This window comes from Dipteris shenzhenensis, chromosome 24, assembly GCF_047967505.1.
Source record: "Dipteris shenzhenensis isolate YYH24624 ecotype China chromosome 24, Dip_SZ_1.0, whole genome shotgun sequence".
NCBI lineage: Eukaryota > Viridiplantae > Streptophyta > Polypodiopsida > Gleicheniales > Dipteridaceae > Dipteris > Dipteris shenzhenensis.
The window spans coordinates 2007615-2032694 of record NC_141619.1 but is presented as its reverse complement, the minus strand read 5'-3'; the positions used below and the strand labels follow the sequence as shown (position 1 = coordinate 2032694).

Genomic DNA, 25080 nt, shown 5'->3' with positions numbered 1-25080 from the left:
TGCAGGAAATTTCATAAATCAGTGGAGGCCGATCATGCCATTGGGCACTGCATATGAATTATAGCGAAGGCAATCAAACTTTGTTTACAACCTCTACTTTCTAACTCGCTGCATGACTCAAAGGCTGGCTTTGTGCATGGACGTAGTATATCTGATAATACCTTTCAATTTTGGGAGGCTTTTGAGTGGGCTAGAAAGAGTGGTATTCTACTCTTGGATTAAGAGAAAGCTTATGACATAGGAGATTGGGGCTTTTTGGAGGGTAAATTCGGTATTTCTAGTTAATGGATCAAAGATCTGTCCTCTCTTTACAGATCACCCCACAGTTAGGTTCTTATCAAAGGTGCTAGAGAAAGAAGTGTGTCCTCCCTTCATAGTGTTGGAATATGGAAGCAAGAACTAGAAACTAGAAAACTAGAAGTGAAATAATAACAAGATTGAAAGACAAGAAGTACCTTGAGAAGAGTGTAGACAAGACACAAGCTAGATAGATAGATTGCAATGATGTGACCCATGAATATATGGGCCAAAGTACAAGACATAAAGCAAGAGTGCTTATGGGATAATTGTAGAGGTGCCACATGGCACACACTCAAGACACAAAGACTAGACTAGACTTAGACAAATGTAGACTAGGGAAATAGTACACTTAGTGTGCACTTATCTCCAACACCCTCCTTAAGTGGACATTAGGAGTAAGACAGAAAGACAAGACTAGAAGACAGACATAAAGACTGATAGACTGAGAGACAAGATAGAAGACATGACAGACAAAGATCCTGAGACACCCCTCCTCAAGTGATATCCTCATATGGGTCCACAAGGGTAGGGACAAGATGGATCTAAAACAAAACACAGTCAGATTGATAGACAAATAGACATACAGACAAGACTAGATAGACAGAAGACTGACTGTAGTCAAACAGAAAGACCAAGACACTAGAACCCTTTGACCTACATCATCGGTGGTCAAAGTGACAAGAAATAGAAGTAATCAGAAAGCCCACTTCTCATCATATGAGGAAGGAACAGCAGGATCAGCTGATGGAGATGTTGCAGCAACATGGGCTGAGGTAGATGCAGGGGCTGATATAGAGGGTTTGGAGTAGCAGTCCCTCTCCCGGTGATTATCACGGCCACAAATGGTGCATGGATGAGCCTTGAAACAGTCCTTCTCCATATGATTAGTTTTGCCACAATGGGTGCAAGGCTTTCTTACCTTAGAACTTCCTTTCTTTGCTAAAAATGCAGTGTCAATTACCTTTCGTTGTTGAGTTCTTTCTTCCTCTTGGAGAGCATTGATGATACCTTCAAGAGAAGGATTATTGTGATACTTGAAGGTAGTGACAAGAGTAGCATAGGTGTCAGGTAAGCTTTTGAGAAGCACAGCAATAGCAAGATCTTCGGAGATGGGAGACCTTACTGATGCCAGCTGAACCATAAGACTGCGAAGATAATTGACATGAGAGGCTATAGTAGCTCCTTCCTGCATATGTAGATCAAAGAATGAGATCATAAGTGCAATCTTAGAGTTTTTAGATCGGGGTCCAAAAAGGGTATCCAAAGTGATCCATGCTTGAGGAGCAGACTGTATGTCGGAGATGTGATGAATGTAATCATCTCCAAGACCGAGCAAGATGATAGCATAGGCTTTGTCGTTCTTGGCAGTGACAGCTTGCTCAATGTCGGGATCTTCGGGAGCATCACGGTGAACAATATCCCAAAGTCCTTCTTTCATAAGATGGCACTTAATTTTGATTTGCCAAGTATGAAAGTTGGACCCATTGAATTTGTCGATAGACATGAGAGAATGAGAGGAAGATGCCATGTGGGAAGGTCTTACCTCTTGCTAAGATGCAAGGGCAGTGTCTATTCCCTTACAATATTGCAAAAATAAATGAAAGGAGAGATCCAAGAAGCCGGTTCTCTCACCACTTTGTCAAGGCCATAGCATGTGACAGCCCATCGAAGCAGGAGGAACCAGCAAAAAAAAAGGAACTGCTCAGCAAACTGAAAGAGGCAATGCACAGTACCTTAATCCCAGGCAGAGGCAGAGGCGCAAAAAGGAGTGCAGTCCAGGAGGTGCAGGCAGCGCGAGCTCCAAGGCAATGCCATAGGGAAGACGTGGGCAGCTCTCAGGCGATCTCCGTGCAGATGGCGCAGATTGCGAACAGCAGCTGGAGAGGTGCGGCTTGTGCAGGTACGGATTCTGTACGACTGTACGGACAGTCTTGACTGTACTTCGAAATGTTTGTTCGTTGATGCAGGTGCAGGAGCGACAGCTACAGCAGGGACAGCAAGAGCAGGAGCTACAGCAGCGCCAGATCTGTGCAGATCTGACGCGCAGATCTGTGCAGATCTGACGCGCAGATCTGGCAGAGAGCGGAACTGCGCAGCAGATCTGGCAGTGCAATGGCGTGCAGATCTGGCGCGCAGATCTGCCAGAGAGCTGGCGGGCAGATCTGCAGCGGCAGCAGGAATGGCAGCAGGGTGGCAGAGAGATGGCGGGCAGATCTGCAGCGGCAGCAGGAACGGCAGCAGCGTGGAGAAGACGGGCAGAAGATGAAGATGGCGACCAGCTGAGCGAGGGAGAAATCTGAGAAGAGGCAGCTATGGCTACAGTAGACTGAGGGGAGAGAAGAGGGATCAACCTTGCTCTGATACCATGTTGGAATATGGAAGCAAGAACTAGAAACTAGAAAACTAGAAGTGAAATAATAACAAGATTGAAAGACAAGAAGTACCTTGAGAAGAGTGTAGACAAGACACAAGCTAGATAGATAGATTGCAATGATGTGACCCATGAATATATGGGCCAAAGTACAAGACATAAAGCAAGAGTGCTTATGGGATAATTGTAGAGGTGCCACATGGCACACAGTCAAGACACAAAGACTAGACTAGACTTAGACAAATGTAGACTAGGGAAATAGTACACTTAGTGTGCACTTATCTCCAACACATAGATCAGTCCACAAGTCAAATTCTTATTAGAGCATTCCATAGTCAGGTTCTTTTCAGAATTCCAGATCAGTCCATCAGGGATGCTCTCTTGCCTCTCTATATTGTTCGCAGCAGAGGCTATGAGCTTTTCTCTTACATCTCCGACAAACATCCTTGGTTTGAGACTCCCCCTCAGGCTAGATGAGGAGCTTCTAGACAATGAGCTTGCATATGATAAAAATGTTTATTTGGCTACCTTGCTTACACCCTAACAGCTTCAAGATAGCTTTCGATTTGATTTGTCTTGTAGCATAGGCACAGATTACTTGGCTAAAATACAATGGATTCTGGATCAGTGATGAGGACTCTCTGCCTGGAGGTTGGATTTAGGCTTCCCTTGGATTCAGAGAGGGCTCTTAGGCATCTGGACTGTGAGGTTGGTATAGTATTTCTCCTTCTCAGGAGCTTTCTCCCATGTAAGATGAGGAAACTCCCCTTTTGGAGTTGAGCCAGGCTAAATCTGGCTTGAAAGAGTGGTCGTTAACCAAGTTTTGTTAGCCACTCCTTGGTTTGTTTGCAAACTTTTGGTGAGGAGACTCATGCTGGGCCAGAGCCTTGGAAAGATTTCATTCTTAGGTCTTGCACTCCCTCTTCCAGCAGTCATTGGATGGACAGCACTCGGAGGAATTTTTCTTCTGCACTCATCAGGATGCCTTCTTTGCATCTTACAGCTGCTATTGTCAAAGCTTGGCGGAGATTCCAGAATTCATTACAGAGGGTTTTCCCAACTTTCCAGGATGAGGTTGATAGGCATCTGGTTATATGGAACTTATTCTGGATGAGAGTTGTAGAACTGTTGGTGCATCGGGATATATGCAGTTTTCCAATTGAGAAATCCTACTTCATCTTTGGGTTCTTGGAACGTTTTCCTGAAGATTGCAAGCTTCAGTTGACTAGTCACCTCGAAGGGAATGTAAGAGGATTGCTCAGATAGATGCAGCTATCCCTTTAGAGTGGACCTCTACACATAGGGGACAGCATAGGCATATGAGATGGATGCATGCTCAGCATCCCTCTTCACGTCATAGGTCTCTTATGACACATTAGAGAGATGCATTGGTTTTCAGAATGCAGTCTAGAGGCAGGTTGGTCAAATCCCCAAATCCTCATGTGGTTTTCGATTGCACTTGGAGCTAGTCAGAGTTATGAGCATTGTTGAGTAGTGTTATTTTGCTCGTCCAAAGGATATACATTTTGGTACTTGGGGACTTTGGCTTGTTGGGTGTCTCCCCATAAAGTTTCTTCAATGGGATCCACAGGAGTGGGTATAGCGAACAACCACACAAAGGGTCTTCCCTTTTTTGAGTTTACATTAAAGTTTCTTCAATGGGATCCACAGGAGTGGGTATAGCGAACAACCACACAAAGGGTCTTCCCTTTTTTGAGTTTACATTAACTAATGCCAGAAAGTTTTAGATTGTTGCCAAAGGCTGGAGATCTTCCAAAGATCATCATTGGGAGAGCTTTCAGATTACCTTGGAGATTCAGAGATCTTTTCCCTCAGCAATAGAAAAGTCACTTTTGGAGCACCAGGCGGGTCCTAGTTGGACTTTGATCCAAGGATCTTTTTGATAAGAATGTGCCAATGTATGTGGTAACTCATTTCAGATGAGTCGGTCTCATTTGCTGCTGTACTTTTCTCTGACCAGATCAGATTACAACTTTTTGCTATTCTACCCTGAACTTAGCTCCCATATGATTAGCAAAAGAAGCAGTGTATCCTATTCTATGCAGTCTGCAAGTAGCTAAACCAAATAGGAGGGCCAGATTTGAAATAGAAAGCCCTCACAAGTTGGCCACTCTCAATGCTAGAATTATGAGACTGCTGTAATGATCCTGTTGTGAAAGGTGAGGGGGATGCTAGGAGAACTTTACATGCCTGATCCTTGGCTTGGGAGACATGCTACCCGTTGAAGAATGCCTACTGTGTCAAGAGTAGACAGATTGGCATGACTTCAATCTTGAATTAGCTGCCCTTCGTTTTAGGAGAATAACAATTAGCCACGTGGAAGTAATGAAAACTGGAATGTTAACCTCTGTTTCTCTTGAAGATCAGTCTGGGCAGTGCCTCCTTTGGTCATTCTTCTCTTGCTCACTTGGAGCTTCTTCATCTTCAGGTTAAGCTGCTCCTTTTATGAGTTATGCAGCATGGTTTTCTTCCAAAAACACTTCCTATCGCTCTTCCTGATCATGCTGGTCCTGACTATCTTTTGTTCTTCTTCTGCCAGTCAACCTTCCTCCCTGGCGTTTCCTTTCTCCTCTTCTTCCCTTTTTCCATTTTGTCTCTCTCTATTCGTTGGCTTCTCGCAGGCCAAATAAGGAATGTAGGCATGGCCCGCAGTAACAAAGTGCAGGTACACAGTCACGGAGAGCACACTGTCAATTATTCCAAAATTACATGGTTTTGGATCCATTTGTCTGGACAACGTAGCTGGAACAAGTCCTGCAGTATGAACCAATCCAGGCATCGCTTAAGTTAGAAAAAGTGTTGAATAGCCTCAACAGGGAATGACGATCTTTTTGAATGGAAGCTTGATCCAATGTAAGGGAGGTCATGCTGTATGACCTTCAGCAGCTTGATCTGCTAAAGAGAAAAACAAAAAAAATCTAGCAGTAGACAGAGGAATAAGGAGGACTAAAAAGATAGGGGGAAGATGCAGCTGACAGAGGCACAGGAGGAATTAATGAGCAGGAATGACAGCAAAGCAAAACTAGATGTCTGCACATTTTTTTTGCTATTCTGCTACTATTCGTGGTACATAATTTTCTGTGACTCATTGCCTCTGATTGCAGATGCTCTCTAAATTTTGCTTCCAAGCTTGCTTCCTTGTCATCCCCCTGTCAAACAAGGTTTGCTTAATGTGTAAGCTAACTAGAAATGTGCCATGCCTTTCTCTCACAATGGTCAAGGTTTAGTATTTCCCAGGCCAAATTGTGCTATCAGCCTGCCAATAATACATCCAGGTGTTTGCATATGAAGTGCTATTTAATCTTGTTGTCAAAAAATCTCTTTCAAATTTACAGCAATTATGGATATCGTCCTAAACTTGTCAAACTCTTGCAGAGGTTAGATCTCAGAGGTCAGAGTATAAGGAGACTGGACTACAATCATATAAGTCTTACACCAAAGCTTGAGGTGAGTAAGTCTCCATTATAACAGTCATGCATTAAACCCAAAAGCTACAAAATTGTATATGAGTTTTCAGATTTTTAAATTGTATTAATTTTTGTTTTGGTCTGCAGTTTGTTTACCTTAGGGACAATAAGCTATCATCATTGAATGGAATTGAAATTTTGAGGCGGGTTAAGGTATATCCTTTACGTTCTCATATTTCTATCCCAGTCTGTTCTCCCTTTCAAGAGAGTAGACGAATATGCATGACTTGTAGTTGTGCGTTCGTGAACTTACAGCTAGATTACTTTGAGCAGGTGATGGATCTGGTCTCCCTTTGAAGAGACTAGAGGAATATGCATGACTTGTAGTTGTGCTTTCATGAACTTACCAGCTAGATTGCTTTGAGCAGGTGTTGGATCTGAGTTTTAATGAATTCAAAGGTGCTGGTTTTGAGCCATTGGCAAATTGCAAGGCCCTTCAGGTTAGTTAACACAGATTTAGGCTCAGTTCGTCTATGATTATGGGGGTGAGTAAGGATGATGCTACTCTTTTTAACACTGGATTTGATTTTTCTGATTGTACATCTCTCTAGTTTGGATAGTTTATGAGCCTAATTTCTTCCAGTTTGGATTATCATTGTCACATGGTTTATTTTCTGTTTTCAGCAATTGTATCTGGCTGGCAATCAGATCACTTCTTTGAGTGCTCTGCCACAGCTACCAAATCTGGAGGTGAATTCCTCTGCCAACGTATGGCCTAATATTTGGATGAGAAGACTCAAAGGGCCAATTTTAAAGCATCCTTAAGGCATTTCGGGGAACTTCCATGGTTTTGTGGGTGTGGTTTAAACATAAACAACAAACAACAGACAGTTGTGTTTCTTACTGCCAAGAGGGTGTGCTCAATCCTTGAATTTGTGCTACTTTAGTCAATGGATCAGTTTTGTTTTCTCTGCCCTATTTGAAAGTAATTTTTGCTTTGTTCTACTGTAGTTTCTGTCTGTGGCTCAAAACAAGCTGAAATCTCTGTCAATGGCACCACAGCCCAGGCTTCAGGTATGGTGTCACCAGTTAAGCTATTTATCGAACAGAAGTATTCTGAGTTTGTAGACTGTTATACAAGCATCTATATAGGAAACAGGAAAGTCTCCTCTTTCACTTGGATTATTATTGGTCATTTTCCTGTGGATTGCAGTTTGGACACTTATGCGTTGCTTTATCTGTGCAAAGGTCTTGGCTGCAAGCAACAACAAAATTTCAACCTTCAAGGGTTTCCCTCATCTTCCCGAGCTTGAGGTTTCCACTCTCTCTCTCTCTCTCTCTCTCTGTGTCTCTCTCTCTCTATCCATGCATATTTGAAGACACAAAAATTCTTGGATTGTCCCACAGCTATTTGACAGATTCTAGTAATCTCGCCCCTTTTTACTTGGCCAATGGGCATGCCAGGGGATGCATGTTTTCAATGTCCTGTATCCTTGACCAGTGTGTGCAAATGTTAAAGTCTTTCTTTTTTCTTTGATGCAGCATTTGCGGCTAGAAGATAATCCCATTATGGACCTACCTCACGTGGAAGCAGCTTCTATCTTAATAGTTGGACCCACATTGAAGAGATTCAATGATCGAGGTTTCATCACTTGTCTTTTTTCATCTTATAAATATATTTAATCAAAATCCATCAAGTAAATGTTCATTGGTCGTGAGTTTTGTTTAGTTCCCAAAAATGAATTTGAGCTGTCTTTTGAAGCATCATTGCTATGATATCCTTTTATATTTGCAGTAATTGTGAGCAAGATTGAGCTAAAAGCAAGCTTAAAAATACTCAAATCTATGCTCCCGGGAGGTCACGCATTATACTTCGAGATAATAATTCAGATTGAAGTAAATGAAGAGATTCAGCACAGCAGAAAACATCTGAGGGAAGGAGGCACAATCCACAAGATGGAGTAGTCAGCTGATGGTGCTCAACTTGCATAACACTGATTTGCGTTACTCATATGATAGAAATTCGGTTTGCAACTCAAGGGGGTGTAGTTGTGCAAACATGCATCTTCACATTTCAAGTAGTAAATGTCTAAATTAGCACATGGTCTATCAGCTGCTGTTTTTCCAGCCTTGCCACGTTCCACTCTCTTGTACATTTGATCTTTGCATGCGAATTGACTCGCCAAATGGCATCAGCAGATAATCTATCATGCATCAGCTTGGAGCTTGGGTATGCTTGCCCTTAAATTAAGCAGCATATTATTATAATAACATCATAAAATGGCCAACAAAAGCCTGGCGTTACATGAAATACCATTTATCTCAAACACCCTTCGTTAGTGACAAATTGATGAAACTGCACATGTATTGAGCACTTTGGTGCCAGCCCCCAGCATCTACTTATCTTGAGCATCGTGTATTCTGCGCTGAGAATGGTGGTAAAAACCCCATTAGAATATGACAAAAAGATGAGATGGGCTATTGTGAAGGACATTGCTCAACCAAGCAAATTGACTATTAATTACCTCCTGATAGAAATACATAAATTGGACAAACAAGTGCCCACAGATCTATCTCAAGGGTAAGCTTTGAGGAAGATGCTTTCTGTTCTCCTTGTAAGTGTTAGTGGATGCTTTGAGATAGGTTATATATTTGAAGGGCTGTTCCAGGAGTTGCATCTTGCTCCCTGTTGTGCTCTCCCTCTCCCCCTCAGTCTGCCCCCCAGCTCTTCCCCTTCCCCTCAGCCTGCCCCTAGCTCCTTCCCCTCAGGCTTCAGCCCCTTCTCCCTAACCCAGACTGTCCTGATCATGCCTTAGAAATTGCGCCTTCATTCATCCGCTCTTCTCACGTTTCATCTGCTGCCCCTGCACGTTTTGGAAAGTGCATTTCCAACCGGCCTTTCAAGTTGGGCCTGTACCAGCTCCATAGCCTCTGTTTTGACTGTCTAGGCCTGCTGCAAGCTTCTCTCCAAATTTGGCGACATCAGCTGCTCCAAAACGACTATCTTTTGTGCCAGAAAAGATGCAGCAAAACTTGTGCAGGACAGCAGCATTTCCACCTGGAGCTACAGCCACAATTGAGGTCACTGAAGCTGCCTCAACCCTCAATCTTGTCCAGAACCTGCTGCTGATTTCTGCAACCTTATTGGTGTTAGCTGCTCCAAAACGTGGCTATTTGCTGCCCTTTTCTTTAGCTTCAAACTCCGTCTCTCAGCAGGTTGGCAAGCTAGTTCCCTATGCCTCCCTTGTGGAGGGGGCATTTGTAGTATGGGATGTTGACATATATCAGACTACGGCTAGGCCATGGATCGTACACGTGCTGGTGGGTGAGCTTGAGGAGCTTTATGGTTGCGTGTTGAGTTTTGGATGGTGCTTTCTAGTGTTGGACGATCTCAATCTTTGATTCAATATAGCATAGTTGGGGGTGAACCCTATGTCAAGGGCTGGCTCACCTTTCCCTTGTGAAATCCTTACCATAGCTTGTGGGGCTATCTCCCCCCCCTCGGCTTGTTTTAGAGCCTTGGATATATGAGAGCTTCATGGAAGCTTCCAGATGTTGTAATTAAGATAGAATTTGTATTCTATGCTAGAGTATTAGAATCTGCACTCCTTGATAGAGGATCATACATTCATGGGCACTTGTTAGAACAATAAAATCCACCATGTGGTAGCACCAACAAGTTTACTACATGCAACCATACTACCATAAAGACTATTTACCAACATGAGCCCTAATCTCTCTTACATTTATCTTTCTGCTCTAGGGCCTGCTCTATGATATATAGTTCACAAATAAATTTTCATGGTTGTTCACCAACAAGCTTACTATATGCAACCATACTACCATGAAGACTATTTACCAATATGAGCCCTAATCTCTCTTACATTTATCTTTCTGCTCTAGGGCCTGCTCTATGATATATAGTTCACAATAGAAATCTGCTTAAATTTTCACGGTTGTTCAGTCTAACAAGATCAATTTCTTCTTGTCTTTCATGGTTAGTGCTAGAACAAGATGATTATGGGATATTCACCTTTACACTGAATTCACTAGCTGGTTTTTCGATGTAACACGACTGCTTCCTTCTTGTCTTTGATGGTAAGTGCTAGTGGACAAGACAACATCTAGTATGGGATATTCAGCTTTATGCTCAATTAACTAAATGGTGTAACTCATAAAATTTCGAACAGGCAGTAAGAAGATGTGTTATTACTGTAAATCTGTACTCAATAGATAAGAAGACTTATCCCATTTTACAGGTTGAAGACAAAATAAATAATGCTACACTTGAATCTAAAGGAAACATTATTGGGTCTTCGTGGAAGTTTTGCAGATTGGACATTGAATTTTGAAGATAGGATGCTGTGAAACAAGGAGGGATTTTTTTCCCTGCTAACTTTAGCTTGAGAAAGATCATCTAACCTGAGGTCTCTTTGAGAAGATACAAGGAGTGGGGGTTAAAAGCCTACACGTGATGAAGTGCTTGATTTTAAGTGGTGTCGTTCTGGTTTTTTCTGTTGAAAACACTTTTTTGGGGTTCTAGCTGCCTCCATTTTTAGTTGGTTCTGACGGTCTTGTCAATTTGCTTAAGCACTGTCCTCTTTATCTTATCTGTTTGAGGATGATTTTGAGAACTTTTGGATGGCAGACTTGTTGGCAGAGGAGCAGAAACTTGCAATGTTATATCCTGCCCACACAGCCCTGTGCATGAGGGAGGGTTGGGAGTTTTGTGGGGTTGAAGAAGCTGCTGGTAAGTGACTGTTAGCATCTCTTAGTCTGTATTGGAATTTTCAAACAGGGAAATCTTGTACGTAGAAAATTCTTCAAAGTATGCTATGCTAGTGGTATCTGGTGATCTGCTCTTGTTGATTTCAGAAACGAAATTACCTGTTTCAATAAACTAAGTGAAATGATATTGATGTGGTCCCAAGTCGGCCTGGCACTGCATTATTGATGATATTGAAACTAATTGAAATGGTATTGATGTGGCCACAATTAGGCCTGGTACCACATAATTGACAAACTAGTAAGTCATGGACTAGGATTTATAAGACAGTAACCCCACCCCTTAGATTTTATTGTAGCTGGTTTTTCTACAGTCTCATAGACCCTTTGGTCTTTCGAAGATGTTAATAATAATTTTTTGTTTCTTTCTTTCTCAGTGTGGCAGGGTTGCTGGCTGTTCCCTGTTTTGCTATTCAGTCATAGAGGCTTTGGGTTATCTTCTCATACTGTAGGAGGCAAGGCTCGTAGACATGCGTTTTTCAATCAGTTAGGAGGAGTATTGGATTCAAAGTTAGCTAATGCTACAATTTTTGGGGAGGGACCAATTGCTAGCTTGGAGAGGGTGAGAGTCCTTTCAAAACGGTTTAGACAGGTATTAGTTAGTGGACTTCTTTATAGATAGAGAGTCCTCTCTCACTTGGGCTGAGATTCTTGGCTTTCAAAGGATCCTGGTTGGTTAGACTGTAGGATGCTAGGTTGGGATCAACATATTAGTCAAGTGGCTCCAGCTCTTGGAGAGAGTTTGCAGAAAGCTGTTGTTCTAGAGCTGCTCTGCACTCTTCCTTCCAAACTTCAGAGATTTTGTATACAAAGCTCAAAATTCTTTGGGTGGAGGATTTTATCCTCGTGAGTTTTGTGAACTTCATTGTACTTTTGTCCTGATTCCTCTCCTATCCAGATCACAAATGCTTGGTAGGCTTCATTCATGAGGTAGTCTGGCACTGCGAGAGAATACTTTGATCACGGAGACAGGAGGAGACCTCTTCCTTGGCAGACCCCTCTTAGAGCTCTATCAGAACCTTGGGAGAATTCTCTATGGACCTTGACAGGCTATATATGAAGTTTATGCATGAAGGTAAGCACATCACTTTGATGGGTCACCAATCTCCTAAATTGTCCTTAATTTCTGCAAGAAGAATGGCCAAAGACCTCAAAAGTGTTTGTGGAGTCTATGCTATTCAGTTGACTAAGTCTCAAGAGGGTAATGGGTTGTTGGTGGAGGATAAAGACATGCAGTCCCTATTACAGCAATACTCAGATGTATTTGCTGATCTTCCCAACCATCTCCCTCCCATGAGAGATGTAAATTTGTGTTGGTATTCTTTGATGATATACTGATCTACAGCAAAACAAAAGAAGAGTATTTATTGCATGTCCAGCAAGTATTGGAAGTATTGAGGGCACACCAGTTGTATGCCAAATCAAGTAAATGCACTTTCATGGCTGAAGAAGTGGAATATTTGGGCCATATTGTCAGCAGTAGTGGCATTAAGGTGGATCCCAGCAAGGTAAAGTGTGTAAAGGATTGGCCTATACCTCAGAATATCACCCAGCTGAGAGGGTTCCTTGGTCTAGCATCATTTTATAGAAGGTTTATAAGGCATTTTGCCAAATTGGCAGCTCCTCTCACTGATCTTCTAAAAAAGAATGCTTTCCAATGGTCTGACAGTGCCAATAAGAGCTTTGAAGCATTAAAGGAGGCATTAACTTCAGCCCCTATCTTGGTATGTCCTGATTTCTCTCAACCTTTTATAATTGAGGTTGATGCTAGTGGAAGGGGCATTGGAGCTATCATAAAGCAGGGTCATGGAGTTATTGCCTTTGAAAGTCGGAAATTGGATGACAAGAGTCAAGTTTCCACATTTATGACCAAGAGATGTTGGCAATACTTTATGCAATCAAAAAGTGGCACCATTACATTTATGGCAGCCATTTCAAGGTCAAGACTGATCATAAGACTCTCAGATATTTTCTATCTCAATCTTCTCTATCACCCAAGCAAAGGAGATGGCTATCCATTGTGCAAAACTATGACTTTGACATAGATTACAAGATGGGCAAAGAAAATATTGTGGCAGATTCTCTTTCCAGGATATGGGCTTGTACTTTATCATCTATTACTGAGGTTTATAAAGATTGGATCCATGGCATTCAAGAAGAGTATCACAATGATCCTCAAGCAGCTGCTATGTTCCAAGACTTGCAAGATCTTGACTGTCAGCAATATCCCAATTTCAAGTTGCACAATGGGCTTTTGTGGTATAATGATAGAATATTTCTTACTGAAAATTCCTCCTATAAGCTGCTAATCTTGCAGGAATTTCACTATCTCCTATGGCTGGGCATATAGGCCTCAACAAGACGTATAATAAGGTTTTTACTGGAAGGGGCTTTGGAAGGATGTTCTTGCTTATGTTCAAAGCTGTAAACCCTGTCAACAAAACAGGGAGTTGAATTTGAGGCCAGCTGGTCTACTACAACCTCTACCTATACCTCAAGGTAAATGGACACATATCAGCATGGACTTTATTACAGGTCTACCAGTGACCTCTAAGGGTTGGAACAGTATCTTTGTGGTTGTTGATAGACTTACTAAAGCTGTCCACTTCATTCCTACTAAGACCCAATTTACAGCTTCCAAGGTGGCTAAGCAATTCATGGAGAATGTGTTTAAATTACATGGATTTCCTTAGGAGATTGTGAGTGATCGTGATGCTAAGCTCATGGGGCATTTTTGGCAAGAGCTTTTCAGTTCCATGGGAACACTTCTTACCCCAAGTACAGCAGATCACCCTCAAACTGATGGGCAAACAAAGAGGGTTAACCTCTGGTTGGAAGAGTATCTAAGGCATTTTTACTTTGAGACCCAAGCATCGTGGGATCAATGGTTGCATCTAGCTGAATTTTGTTATAATACCACCAAGCATACTTCAGTTGGTATGAGCCCTTTTGAAGCCATGTTTGGCTGTAAAGCTCATGTCCCATCAACCATTATTGATCAAGCATTGACAAGCCAACAAGCCAAGGATGATTTGGCTCACATGACTGCTCTATTACAGCAATGTAAAGATAATATGGTAAGGGCCCAGGCAAGGATGAAGGATTAAGCATAGGAGAGATCTTCATTTTGAAGAAGGGAATTATGTATTTCTCAGATTACATAAGTCTAGGCATGCTTCTTTGAAAGGTAATACCAATGGTAAACTTGCTCATAGGTATTCTGGACCTTACAAGGTTTTGAGGAAAGTTGGGGAAGTGGCTTATGAGTTGGAGCTCCCACCATCCTCTAGAATACACAAAGTATTCCGTGTATCACTGCTCAAGAAGTATTTGGGGCCTAAGGAGCAAGTTATGGAAGAGCTACCTCCTATGGATGAAGAGGGCCAAATTGAGTATATACCTAAGAAGATCCTTGGATTTAGAGATCATGTGTTGAGGAACAAGTCCTACATGGAATATCTTATCGAATGGAGAGGTCTACGTGATGAGGAGTCTTCTTGGCAGCCATCTACAATTGTGGAGGAGTACCCTCAATTGCTTAGCTGAATTCTATGGCCAAAATTGAGTCTTTATGAGCAAATTTGATTTTCTCTTGCTATATAGCATATATGGACATGCTGCAGCCAGCATTCACTATCCTTTCTCAGATCAGCATGTCTCTCACTGGATTATATGATCAGATCTGTTATATTGGACAGCATAGCTCTTCCACCCAATTGCTTGATTTTTTGGGAATATTATATGATCCATTTACAGATCAGCATGCCTACAGGGAGGTATTTGACTGAGAAACTTCATTGTTCCGTTGATATGACCAGAATTGAGCTGTTCAAGTTTACAAGGAGCATTGTATGTCCAGGTTACAGCCTTTTCAAATTCGAGGACAAATTTCTATTTGAGGAGGGAGGATTGTAACAGAGGGTTACTTTTTACTTAGGCTAAAAGTTAGTAGAAAGGCCTTTATTGGCTTGTAAGTGTTTTCTTCTTTTTTTAGGGGATACCATAAGTTACCACGTGGCATCCTACTTTGTACTACCCTGAGCCATACCTATATAAGGGCTCTAGTTGTACTTGGCAAGACATTCATGACTTGTACTTCATTACTGAAATAGAAATTACAGCAAGAGTTCAATACTCAGCTGAATTCTAAAAAGGATTGACTTCCTCTTGTCCTTGTGCAGCCCCTCACAAGTCTCTGTTGTAGGTCCAGCCCATGACCTTCCACTTACACCTTTATCCTAAAACATAAGGTACTTCACTACTCTAACTTTCCTGCATATTCTACCAATTTTAGGGAAGTTTACTGTCAGTTAGGAGCAGTCCTGTTGCACCATCATAGGTTTTATGCCACCATAGCAGCCTTGCATATTGCCGACCCCCTCTTAGGCTCGACTTCTCCATCAGCCCAGCCCAGATGGTCATCCCAGTGCGGTCAATCCTCACCCTCTCCATGAGCTCAGAGAGTTTTCTCTCTTTATGTATTGGTATTGCTATGATAATGGTTTTTTCTTATGTTCATCATGGGTGTTGATTTCCGTTCAGTGGCTCCACCATTTATCTCATTTTATTAGTCTCTTTTTTTAGTCTCATAGGCCCCTTGGTCTTCCTAAGACTTTTAATAAACTTTCCTTCTTTCTTTCTTCCTCTCTCTACACACTTTTTTTCTGGGTGAAATCTTTGATTGATTATATTACATGAGTAACAACCTCAAAACAAGGTGCTGCAATTACATCAACTGAAAATTTCAGTATATGCCAAAAAGACCTCATGATCTATGGAGCGGGTCTGCAAGCATCAAAGAAAGATTGCTGCAGAGAATGCCTGAAAAGGCCAAACAGAGAGAAAGTAGGATCACCAAAGACTTTACAATTCCTATATGTCCATAAAGTCCATAGTGCCCAGTGGCGAACCCAAATGAAGAAAAGATGAAACTCCGGTCTGGATGGATGAAACCCAAATAGCCAGAAGAACTTCCCAAATGGAATAGATGGGAATCTCGCTCGCAGGCGCTGTTGAAGTAGATAAAAAAACTCACGAGAGCACGGACAAGGCCAAAACAAGTGAGACATAGTCTCCGAAGAAGCAAAACATCTGTGACAAAGTGTAGGAGCAATGTGTCGATGAGCTATTAATTGTCCAGATGGAAACAGTCCCAAAAGAACTCGCCAAAAGAAAACCTATTGTCGAAGTGGTACTTTATAGGCTCAAAGTTCCTGTAATCTTTTCCTCCACCACTTGGCTGGGCGATGCATTCGCCAAACATAATCACCTCTCTCTGAAACCCAAGGTTGAGGCAAAAGGATTTTATACAGTGCAAGCATAGTAATCTGAGATAGCCTCAAAGGACAAGAAGAGGACCCTGGAGAAGTCAAAGTCCAATCTTCGAGCCGGTCTTGGAGTTCCAAAGGAGGAATCGGAACAAAAGGCAAAAGCATAGAAGTAATTTGTTGCCACAAAGGACGATAATGAGATCCCAATCCATATCTGGTAGCTGCCAGAGAAAAAGGAAGCATAGTACCAGCATCATCAATAACATCAGCAACCGAGGTGATGCCTTTAAACGAGACAAAGTAGGAACATCGAGATTCTTGTAAAGCCAAGGGAGGCTGAAAGACTTTCGACCAGTGAATGCTTTCAGCTCTCAACGAATTACCAAGCAAAGACTACCGACCATTCCATTCCAGATGAGAAAGAACATGCTTCCAGTCAACATTCTTAGTTGCCCTTTTGTCTCCTCTCTCTCTCTCTCACACACACACACACACACACACACTTTTTTTTTGGGGTGAAATCTTTGATTGATTATATTATATGAGTAGCAACCTTAAAACAAGGTGCTACAATTACATCAATTGAAAATTTCAGTATATGCCAAAAAGACCTCATGATCTATGCAGCGGGTTTGCAAGCAATCAAAGAAAGATTGCTGCAGAGAACGCCTAAAAAAGCCAAATAGGAAGAAAGCAGGATCACCAAAGACTTTACAATTCCTATATGTCCATAAAGTCCATAGTGCCTAGTAGCGAACCCAAACGAAGAAAAGATGAAACACACACACACACACACTTTTTTTGTGTGGATAGAAGCAGGATGGGGAGACCATTTGATGCGAGAGAGCACCTGCTTCCAATCCTGAATCAAGGCAGTAGAAAATGGACAACCAGGTATTTTACCTTGAAACTTGCCAAGTACTACTTCAGATGGATCAACTAGCCAATGCCCATAAGCATTTGTGCGCATCTGGCCACACAAAAAAGCCAACATAATAGACCATGGCTACTCTTGCTTAAAAAAAGCCTTGAGCATAGTGATCTTTCTTGCCAACACATGAAATTTGATGTTTAGAATTTGCCAACACATGACTTGACACAGTACGGAAATCTGTATGGACGCCTGGCACAGTACTAAAGACTTGACACAGTACTGTTTTAGGACATGAATTGAGAGACATAATCCCACTGTACAGTATCAAATGCCTTTGCCACATCCACTTGCATGACCAAAGCATCTTGAGCTGAATATTTAGCATATTCCATTGCGATGAGAGTATTGGAGATGTATATTCCTTCTTGGAACAAAACCATATTGCCTGGGATGAAGTCCATCATGAAGAATATCCTTTATCCGATGAATCAACATTTTTGCAATAAGTTTATATATAACAGGCATAAAGTGATGGGCCTCCAGTCAGCCATAGTCTCACATAGGAGTTTTTTGGGCACAAGGGTGATTAGACCGTGCTTCCAAGCTGAAGGAAGATTTTGATGTTGCTAGGCTACATTAATGAGCTTCAAGATTGGACCCTTCAATTCAGCCCAGAAACAAGATCAATAAATTTGCTCCGAGCCAATTTAACCTGAGGAGTAGAAGAAGATGGCTGAGAAAAAAGGAGCTGAAAACGATCCAGACATTGTTTTTCTAGCTGAGATAAAGTCTGGGTCCGAATACCATCTGATTTTCTGACTCTGATGATAGATTACACACACACACTTTTTTTTTTTTTTGGGTCTGCATGAGAGGTATATTATCAGCAAGATTTACATGAGGGTCTCAAAAATCAGAGAGCCTCAAACAGGAAATCAAAAGCAAAGAGAAACTATTCCCAAGCATGACTAGGAATCCGTTCTTGCAATCTTATGAATATTTCAGACTCTCCCTACTGTAATCACACACACACACACACACTTTTTTTGTGAGAAGAAATATTTTATTGCTGTAAAATAATTACATTCATGGTTACTTCAAAGTGGAGTAACTACTACTCAAATGAAAATCTCAGTATAAGTTGTTTGGAGTTCATCTAGCTAGACAGGGTTTTGATTTATTTTTTGTTTGGGTGCGCTACTGGGCACTGTGGACTCTATGGATGGACAGAAATTATAGAGTCTTTGGTGATCCTCTTTTTTCATCTTTTGGTTTTTTCAAACGATCTCTGCAGCAATCATTCTATGATTGCTGGCCCCCCCCAAAAAAAAACACACACTTTTTTTTTTTGGGTGAAATCATTGATTGATTATATTATATGAGTAGCAACCTCAAAGAAAGGTGCTACAATTACATCAATTGAAAATTTCAGTATATGCCAAAAAGACCTCATGATCTATGCAGTGGGTCTGCAAGCAATCAAAGAAAGAATGCTGCAGAGAATGCCTAAAAAAGCCAAATAGAGAGAAAGTAGGATCACCAAAGACTTTACAATTCCTATATGTCCATAAAGTCCATAGTGCCCAGTAGCGAACCCAAATGAAGAAAAGATGAAACTTCGGTCTGGATGGATGAAACCCAAATAGCCAGAAGAACTTCCCAAACGGAACAGATGGGAATCTCGCTCATAGGTGCTGTCGAAGCAGATCAAAAAACTCATGAGAGCACGGACAATGCCAAAACAAGTGAGGCACAGTCTCCGAAGAAGCAGAACATCTATGGCAAAGTGCAGGAGCAATGTGTCGATGAGCTAATAGCTGTCCGGATGGAAACACTCCCAAAAGAACTCACCAAAAGAAAACCTGTTGCCGAAGCGGTACTTTATAGGCCCAAAGTTGCTGTAATCTTTTCCTCCACCACTCGGCTGGGCGATGCATTCGCCAAACATAATCACCTCTGTCTGAAACCCAAGGTTGAGGCAAAAGGATTTTATACAATGCAGGTACAGTAATCTGAGATAGCCTCAAAGGACGAGAAGAGGACCCTGGAGAAGTCAAAGTCCAATCTTTCAGCCGGTCTTGGAGTTCCAAAGGAGGAATCGGAACAAAGGGCGAAAGCATAGAAGTAATTTGTCGCCAAAAAGGACGATAATGAGAGCCCAATCCATATGTAGTGGCTGCTAGAGAAAAGGGGAGCACAGTACCATCATCATCTATAACATCAGCAACCGAGGTGATGCCTTTAAATGAGACAAAGTAGGAACGTCGAGGTTCCTGTAAAGCCAAGGGAGGCTGAAAGACTTTCGACCAGTGAATGCTTTCAGCTCTCAAAGAATTCCCAAGCAAAGATTGCCGTCCATTCCATTCCAGATGAGAAAGAACATGCTTCCAGTCAAGAAGCAAGCGGGAGACAAAAGGGCATCCAGGCAAAGTGCCATCAGTGCAGCCAAAAAAGAAATCCCAGTGATCGAGTTGCCAATGACCAAACGCAGAAATATTGATATGTGTGACCAGAGTCCTAATCATAAGAGCCCAAGGCTGATCACCTTGCAGAAATTGTAGCAACATTTTCCCCCTGTGGGCAAGAATATGCACATGAATATCCGTGATGTTCAATCCACCATGCATCTTGGGAGAACAAATGTGATCCACACACACACACACACACACTCTTTTTTTTTTTTGGTGAGAATAAATATTTTGTTGCTGTAAAATAATTACATTCATAGTTACTTCAAAGTGGAGTAACTAGTACTCAACTGAAAATCTCAGTATAAGCTGTATATACATCATAATCAATCAAATGAGCCTGGCAGCAATCATTCTATGATTGCTGCAGAGATTGTTTTAAAAAAACAAAAGATGAAAAAAGAGGATCACCAAAGATTCTATGATTTCTGTCCATCCATAGAGTCCACAGTGCTGAGTAGCGCACCCAAACAAAAAATAAATCAAACTGTGTAGGTTGCCAATGCCCAAAAGTAGAAGTCACAATATGCAATAAAAGAGAGCGGATCATGAAAGCCCAAGGCTGATCCCCTTGCATAAACTGCAACATCATTTTTCCCCTGTGAGCAAGTATATGCATTTGAATATTGAGTATGTTCAGTCCCCCATGCATCTTTGGAGAGCAGAGACGATGCATAGAGAGTAATCTGAGACTTTTCTTGCCATTTTCTGAACACTAGAAAATTTCCATGATAGCAGACATGAAGGAAACCAGATCTACCTTAGTGAACATGATGAGAGGCAGATAGAATTGTATGTATGCTATCAGAATGGATTGTGTTATTCGCAAACGAACATGTAATGGCCAAGTTGCAAGCTTCTAATATCCTGAACTTTGTGAGCACCCAATCAGTTTGTTGAGAACGAGTGAGCCCCCAACCTATAGGATAGCTAAGATGTCGAATCAATTGAGAAGTTGAAACAATTCCCCTAGGCCACAAAAGACTATGCCAGTCTTTAGCATGCAATGGCAATAATTTTGATTTCTGAAAATTGACACGAAGACCAGCAGCCAAACCATATGTAGAAAGAGCCTGCATAATCATGGAGAGATCGCTCTGAGTATTTTTCGGAGTAAAGAAAGAATCATCAGCATAGCTTGAGCGATCATGCTACGGCTGCCAGGAATTTCCAATCCGTGCAACATGCCAGTGTCCAAAAGGTGGTCCATATATTGAAGCAGTGGATGAGTGGCAATGGCAAAAAGTAAAGCACTGAGGGGACATCCTTGCCGAACAGAACAACCAAGAGTCCAGGTTCTAGAAATATCCCTTGAAAGAATGCAGGAAGCTTTACTTTCTTGATATAGCCAATTGATAACCTGCTGCATTTTTGTGCCAAATCCCAATGCCTGCATAGTTGATGAAATAAAGTCCCACTTTACAGTATCAAAGGCTTTGGCAATATCAACTTATAATAGCAAAACATCTTGCTGCATATATTTTGCATATTCGATTCCAACATAAGCATTAGCAATGTTATCTGTGATATGCCTACGCGGAACAAAACCATATTGCGCAGGATGCAACCTATCATGTAAATAACCTTTGAGCCGATCAACAATCATTTTGGTAGTGACTTTGTAAATGACTGGCATAAGCGTGATAGGTCTCCAATCAGCCAAATATTCACAAATTTGCTTTTTTGGAAGGAGTTTAACAAGACCTCTCTTCCATGTGTTTGGCATTTTTTGATTTTGCCAAGCAGAGTTCACCATATGCAGCAATGTATGCTTCAAAAGAGGCCAATATTCTAGAAGAAACTCAACTGTAAGACCATCCCATCCTAGAGATTTCCATCTACCACAGGATTTGATTGCATCTAATAATTCCCTCTCAGTAAAAGGTTCCTCCAATTCCAAAGCTAGAGTAGTGGAAATAATAGGAGAAACATGGTGTAAAAGTAAATTTCTTGGAGACAGAACCTGCTGCGAGGGAGAATCTGCAGAACCAAACTGCTGAGAGAAACGATGGACACAAACTGAAGCAAGCTTTGACCGTGATGTAGTCCATGAACCATCAGGGAGAAGCACCCGGCAAATGTTTGATTTTAATCTCTTCTGATGCAAGCTTTTAAAAAATTGTTTCGAAGAGCAGCCTTTATCTGTAAAAGCTCTTTGTCTTGCTCTAATCTCCCATTTAGCCAGTTTCCTGTGATCATTGATTTGAAGACAATGTCTGGCTTGGCATAGTGTTGTTTGCTCATGCAAAGACAATGGACGAAGATGGCTGAGTTCAGTGAGGTCTTGACAAGTCAATTTGGCCTGAGCAACAGTTTCTCTCAGAGTCTCCATGTAAGACTTGCCATAATCTCTAATTACAACTTGCATTTTGGAAACAAAAGAATCCCATGCATTATCAACATCAAAATGGCTCTGAGAAGACAGAGAGTGAGATGCTTCAGTAACCATGTCCTTGAAAACAACATGCTGCAAATAGCTATTGTTCACAATCAGATGTCGCCTTTGAGGCAGTCTATCATGTGGCATATTATAATAAGATAACCTCAACCATAAAGGTGCATGATTTAGAATGCACAAAGGCATAGTCAATCCACATTTTGCATGTAAAATCATCATTTTGTTGCGGAGCTACACTATACCAGCGATCCAGATGTGCCTGATAAGAAGAAAGGGCATTATGTGGGAAGGTGTAGCCTGGTGACAAAGGCTTCAATTCCTTCCAAAGATCAACCAAATCAAGATGCATTAGTAATTGAGACCATGCATGCCTTTCAGGAGTTAACATATGAGTATGTCCTGATGTATTATCACTCTGTTGGGGAGCATTATTGAAATCCCCACATATGAAGGCATGATATCTTCATGGATATTGGTGCATGGCATCCCAAATTGCAGTTCTATTCCGAGAAGATTGAGGTGCATAGACAGAGGCAAATTCAAATGCCTCGCCTTGAATGATGCATTGAAGAATAATCCATCTGCCTTGGTTGTCATTTAAGGCAATAACTGGCTGAAGTTCATGCTTGATCAGAAAGACTACACCTGAGAAAGAATGCTCCCCAGCATAGAAGATATAGCCACAATAATGACCTGTCTTTCCTGCATAGACATGTTCATTGTGTTCTTGTTATTCCACTATGTCAGGCTGAAATCTATTGATATACAATGACACCGATTTCCATTTCCTACTGTCACACATCCCCTGAACATACAGAGTAAAGCATTTGATATGAGCAGTCATATTTACAGATATTTATAGGAGAATAACATCTATGTACAGCAGCAACCTTCATGATGTCAACCGTGCATTTCTACTTCAGGGTCAGGGCCTCTTCCTTGAGAAGAATTATCTGCTTGAGGAGTGGACAGCAAAGCAGCAACCTCTTCTTCAGGGAAGAGGGTTCTGCTAGCTGTCACTGCAGCCCATGTGATCCCAATTCGTGAATTGACCTCTGGGGAGTTTCCACTAGAAGATGCACCATTCCAAGTGCGAGGGGGTGGAGGTCATTGAACAGAAATAACTTTTCTTGGACTTTGCCATCCATCACTTGGAGGTTTCAGTCCTTTTGCTGAGGATTGAATAGCAGGAGGTGAAAGGGAAGAAACATTCCCATTTGAAACCACTGGAGCTTTGCCTTTATCCAGATTCACAAAAAACTGTCTATTACCTTTATTTTTATTCCCACTAAAGGTAGGAGCATCCTTACTGGGCATTTGAATAGGCAAAGTGGCAGGAGGCATTTTATGCTGACTCATTGGACATTGCGAAGCCATGTGCCCAAATTTTTTACAATCAAAGCAAGCCCGTGCAAATAATCCCCATTTCAATTTATAAAAGGCACTTCCCATGTCAACATTGTTCACCGTGACTGAATAAGACTCTGGTGTGGGATTATCAGTATCCCAGAGAATGCAAAATCGATTTGAGTTGCCACTGGGCCTTGGTGGGCAAACCACTTTGCCTAAAATCGCTTCAATTTTAGGCAACAGTGAAGCCATGCATTGCGGGAAGTCTACAACTTCAACCCAGACTGGACATCGGTGTCGGATCCAAGCCTGAAAATCCCTTGTGGGTGACCATGGCAAAACGTGCACCATTTGCTGCCCAAAAAAGAGGGGTGAATGTTCCAAAAGCATTTGCCTGTGAATCTCATCTACCATAATGACCTCAAAAAAACCTCTGGTTGCATGGTGTACCTTTTGAACAAAGGAGCCAGCCAGTGTGCGGGTCAACCAGTTGCCTACCTCTGCAGCAGGTGGCATCGGACCTGGGAAAAATAAAATAATTGCATTTTTGGCATATTCTCTAACTGGATCCACAATTTCATCCACTTCAACCATGAGACCAACTGATGGAAGAGAGTCTTTCCACTCTTTCCTTGTGTCTGCAAATCCTTCATGCATGACATCGTAAACCAGTTATGCCTCAACAGAATCATGCACTGGGTCATGCTGACCCTCAGCCTACTTTTGTTTTTTGCATTGAACTGATCGGTCCTTTTGAAAAGTTTTTTCATAGGAATATTCAGCCATGTCTTTGGAAGAAGATGGAACCCAAAAAAGGAGGTACCTGAGAAATGATAGTAGAGAAAAAAAACAGTCCGAAAAAAAAGCCCATAGAGAAGAGGAAAATAGTATATTTGTAAGGAGAAGAAGGAGAAAGAGAGATGTGGGGATCAAAGGAAAAGAAAAGACAAGATTTGTAGAAGAAAAAGAGAAAAACCAGTAAAAATTCCCAGACGAACCAAATTTCAGAAAAAGAGTGAAGATTTTGGTGATGGAAAGAGTACACAGGACCGAGAAACCCAAGAGGAGAGAAAGGGGAGCAGAGAGCCTTCAAAACTAGCGTAGAGAGCAGTCTGTGAGCCAAACCCTGCATAAAATTGACCCAAAGAGCAGGGAGTCAACTGAAAACAGCAACCTGAAGAAGGCAAGACAGGCCATACAGGCCGTACACCTGTACGGAACTGTGGCGGGCTGTACAGCAAGTCTTTCAAGCTCCAAATTGCCTTTTTTTTGAGTTCTGAAGTAGCGCAACAGGTAGCTGAAGCAAACACGCGGGTTGGGGGAGGCTCTGGAGCTGATACACACACACACACACACACACACACACACACTTTTTTTTAAGTGAAATCTTTATATTTCTGTGTGGGAAACCTCAAAAGAGGTAAAAACCCACCAATAAGTACAAGGAAAAAGTTTTTACAAGTAAAACCTCAGAGCAAAAGTCATGAGGTAGCCAAGTAAAAAGTGACATATCAAGTTGGAGGAGGATCAAACACGTCATCCTCCAGCTTCAAATTGTTGCTCTGTAAAAACTGATGGAGTGATGAAACCACACCATCAATAAAAACAAGCTGTTTTTTGCCCTTGTGATTCTTCTTGATATAGGCTGGTACCCAAAATTTTTGAATCAGAGGGTCAAAAACCTGTTGTAACATGGGATGAAAAGATTCCAGTAAAAAAGGTACTTCTGCATCCCGGACAGAAGAAAACTCTGGCACAGGTATCAAAGGCAGAGAGGCTAAATCAACATCTGTATCTTCCGATGTAAAAGCTGCATCTGATAAAGCAGGGTTTAGC

The 25080-nt window shown here is 41.7% G+C and overlaps 1 protein-coding gene across 1 annotated transcript in view; it reads left to right on the top strand.

The window, feature by feature from the left end:
• LOC147886083 (187-kDa microtubule-associated protein AIR9-like) overlaps nt 1-25080 on the top strand; it is a 227735-nt gene that overhangs the window by 16569 nt on the left and 186086 nt on the right. Inside the window, exons 2-9 of the mRNA XM_087395940.1 lie at nt 6068-6139; nt 6247-6312; nt 6528-6599; nt 6784-6849; nt 7111-7173; nt 7348-7413; nt 7642-7741; nt 10748-10849. Coding sequence (XP_087252066.1) covers nt 6068-6139; nt 6247-6312; nt 6528-6599; nt 6784-6849; nt 7111-7173; nt 7348-7413; nt 7642-7741; nt 10748-10849 — 607 coding nt within the window. The remainder of the gene's footprint in view (nt 1-6067; nt 6140-6246; nt 6313-6527; nt 6600-6783; nt 6850-7110; nt 7174-7347; nt 7414-7641; nt 7742-10747; nt 10850-25080) is intronic.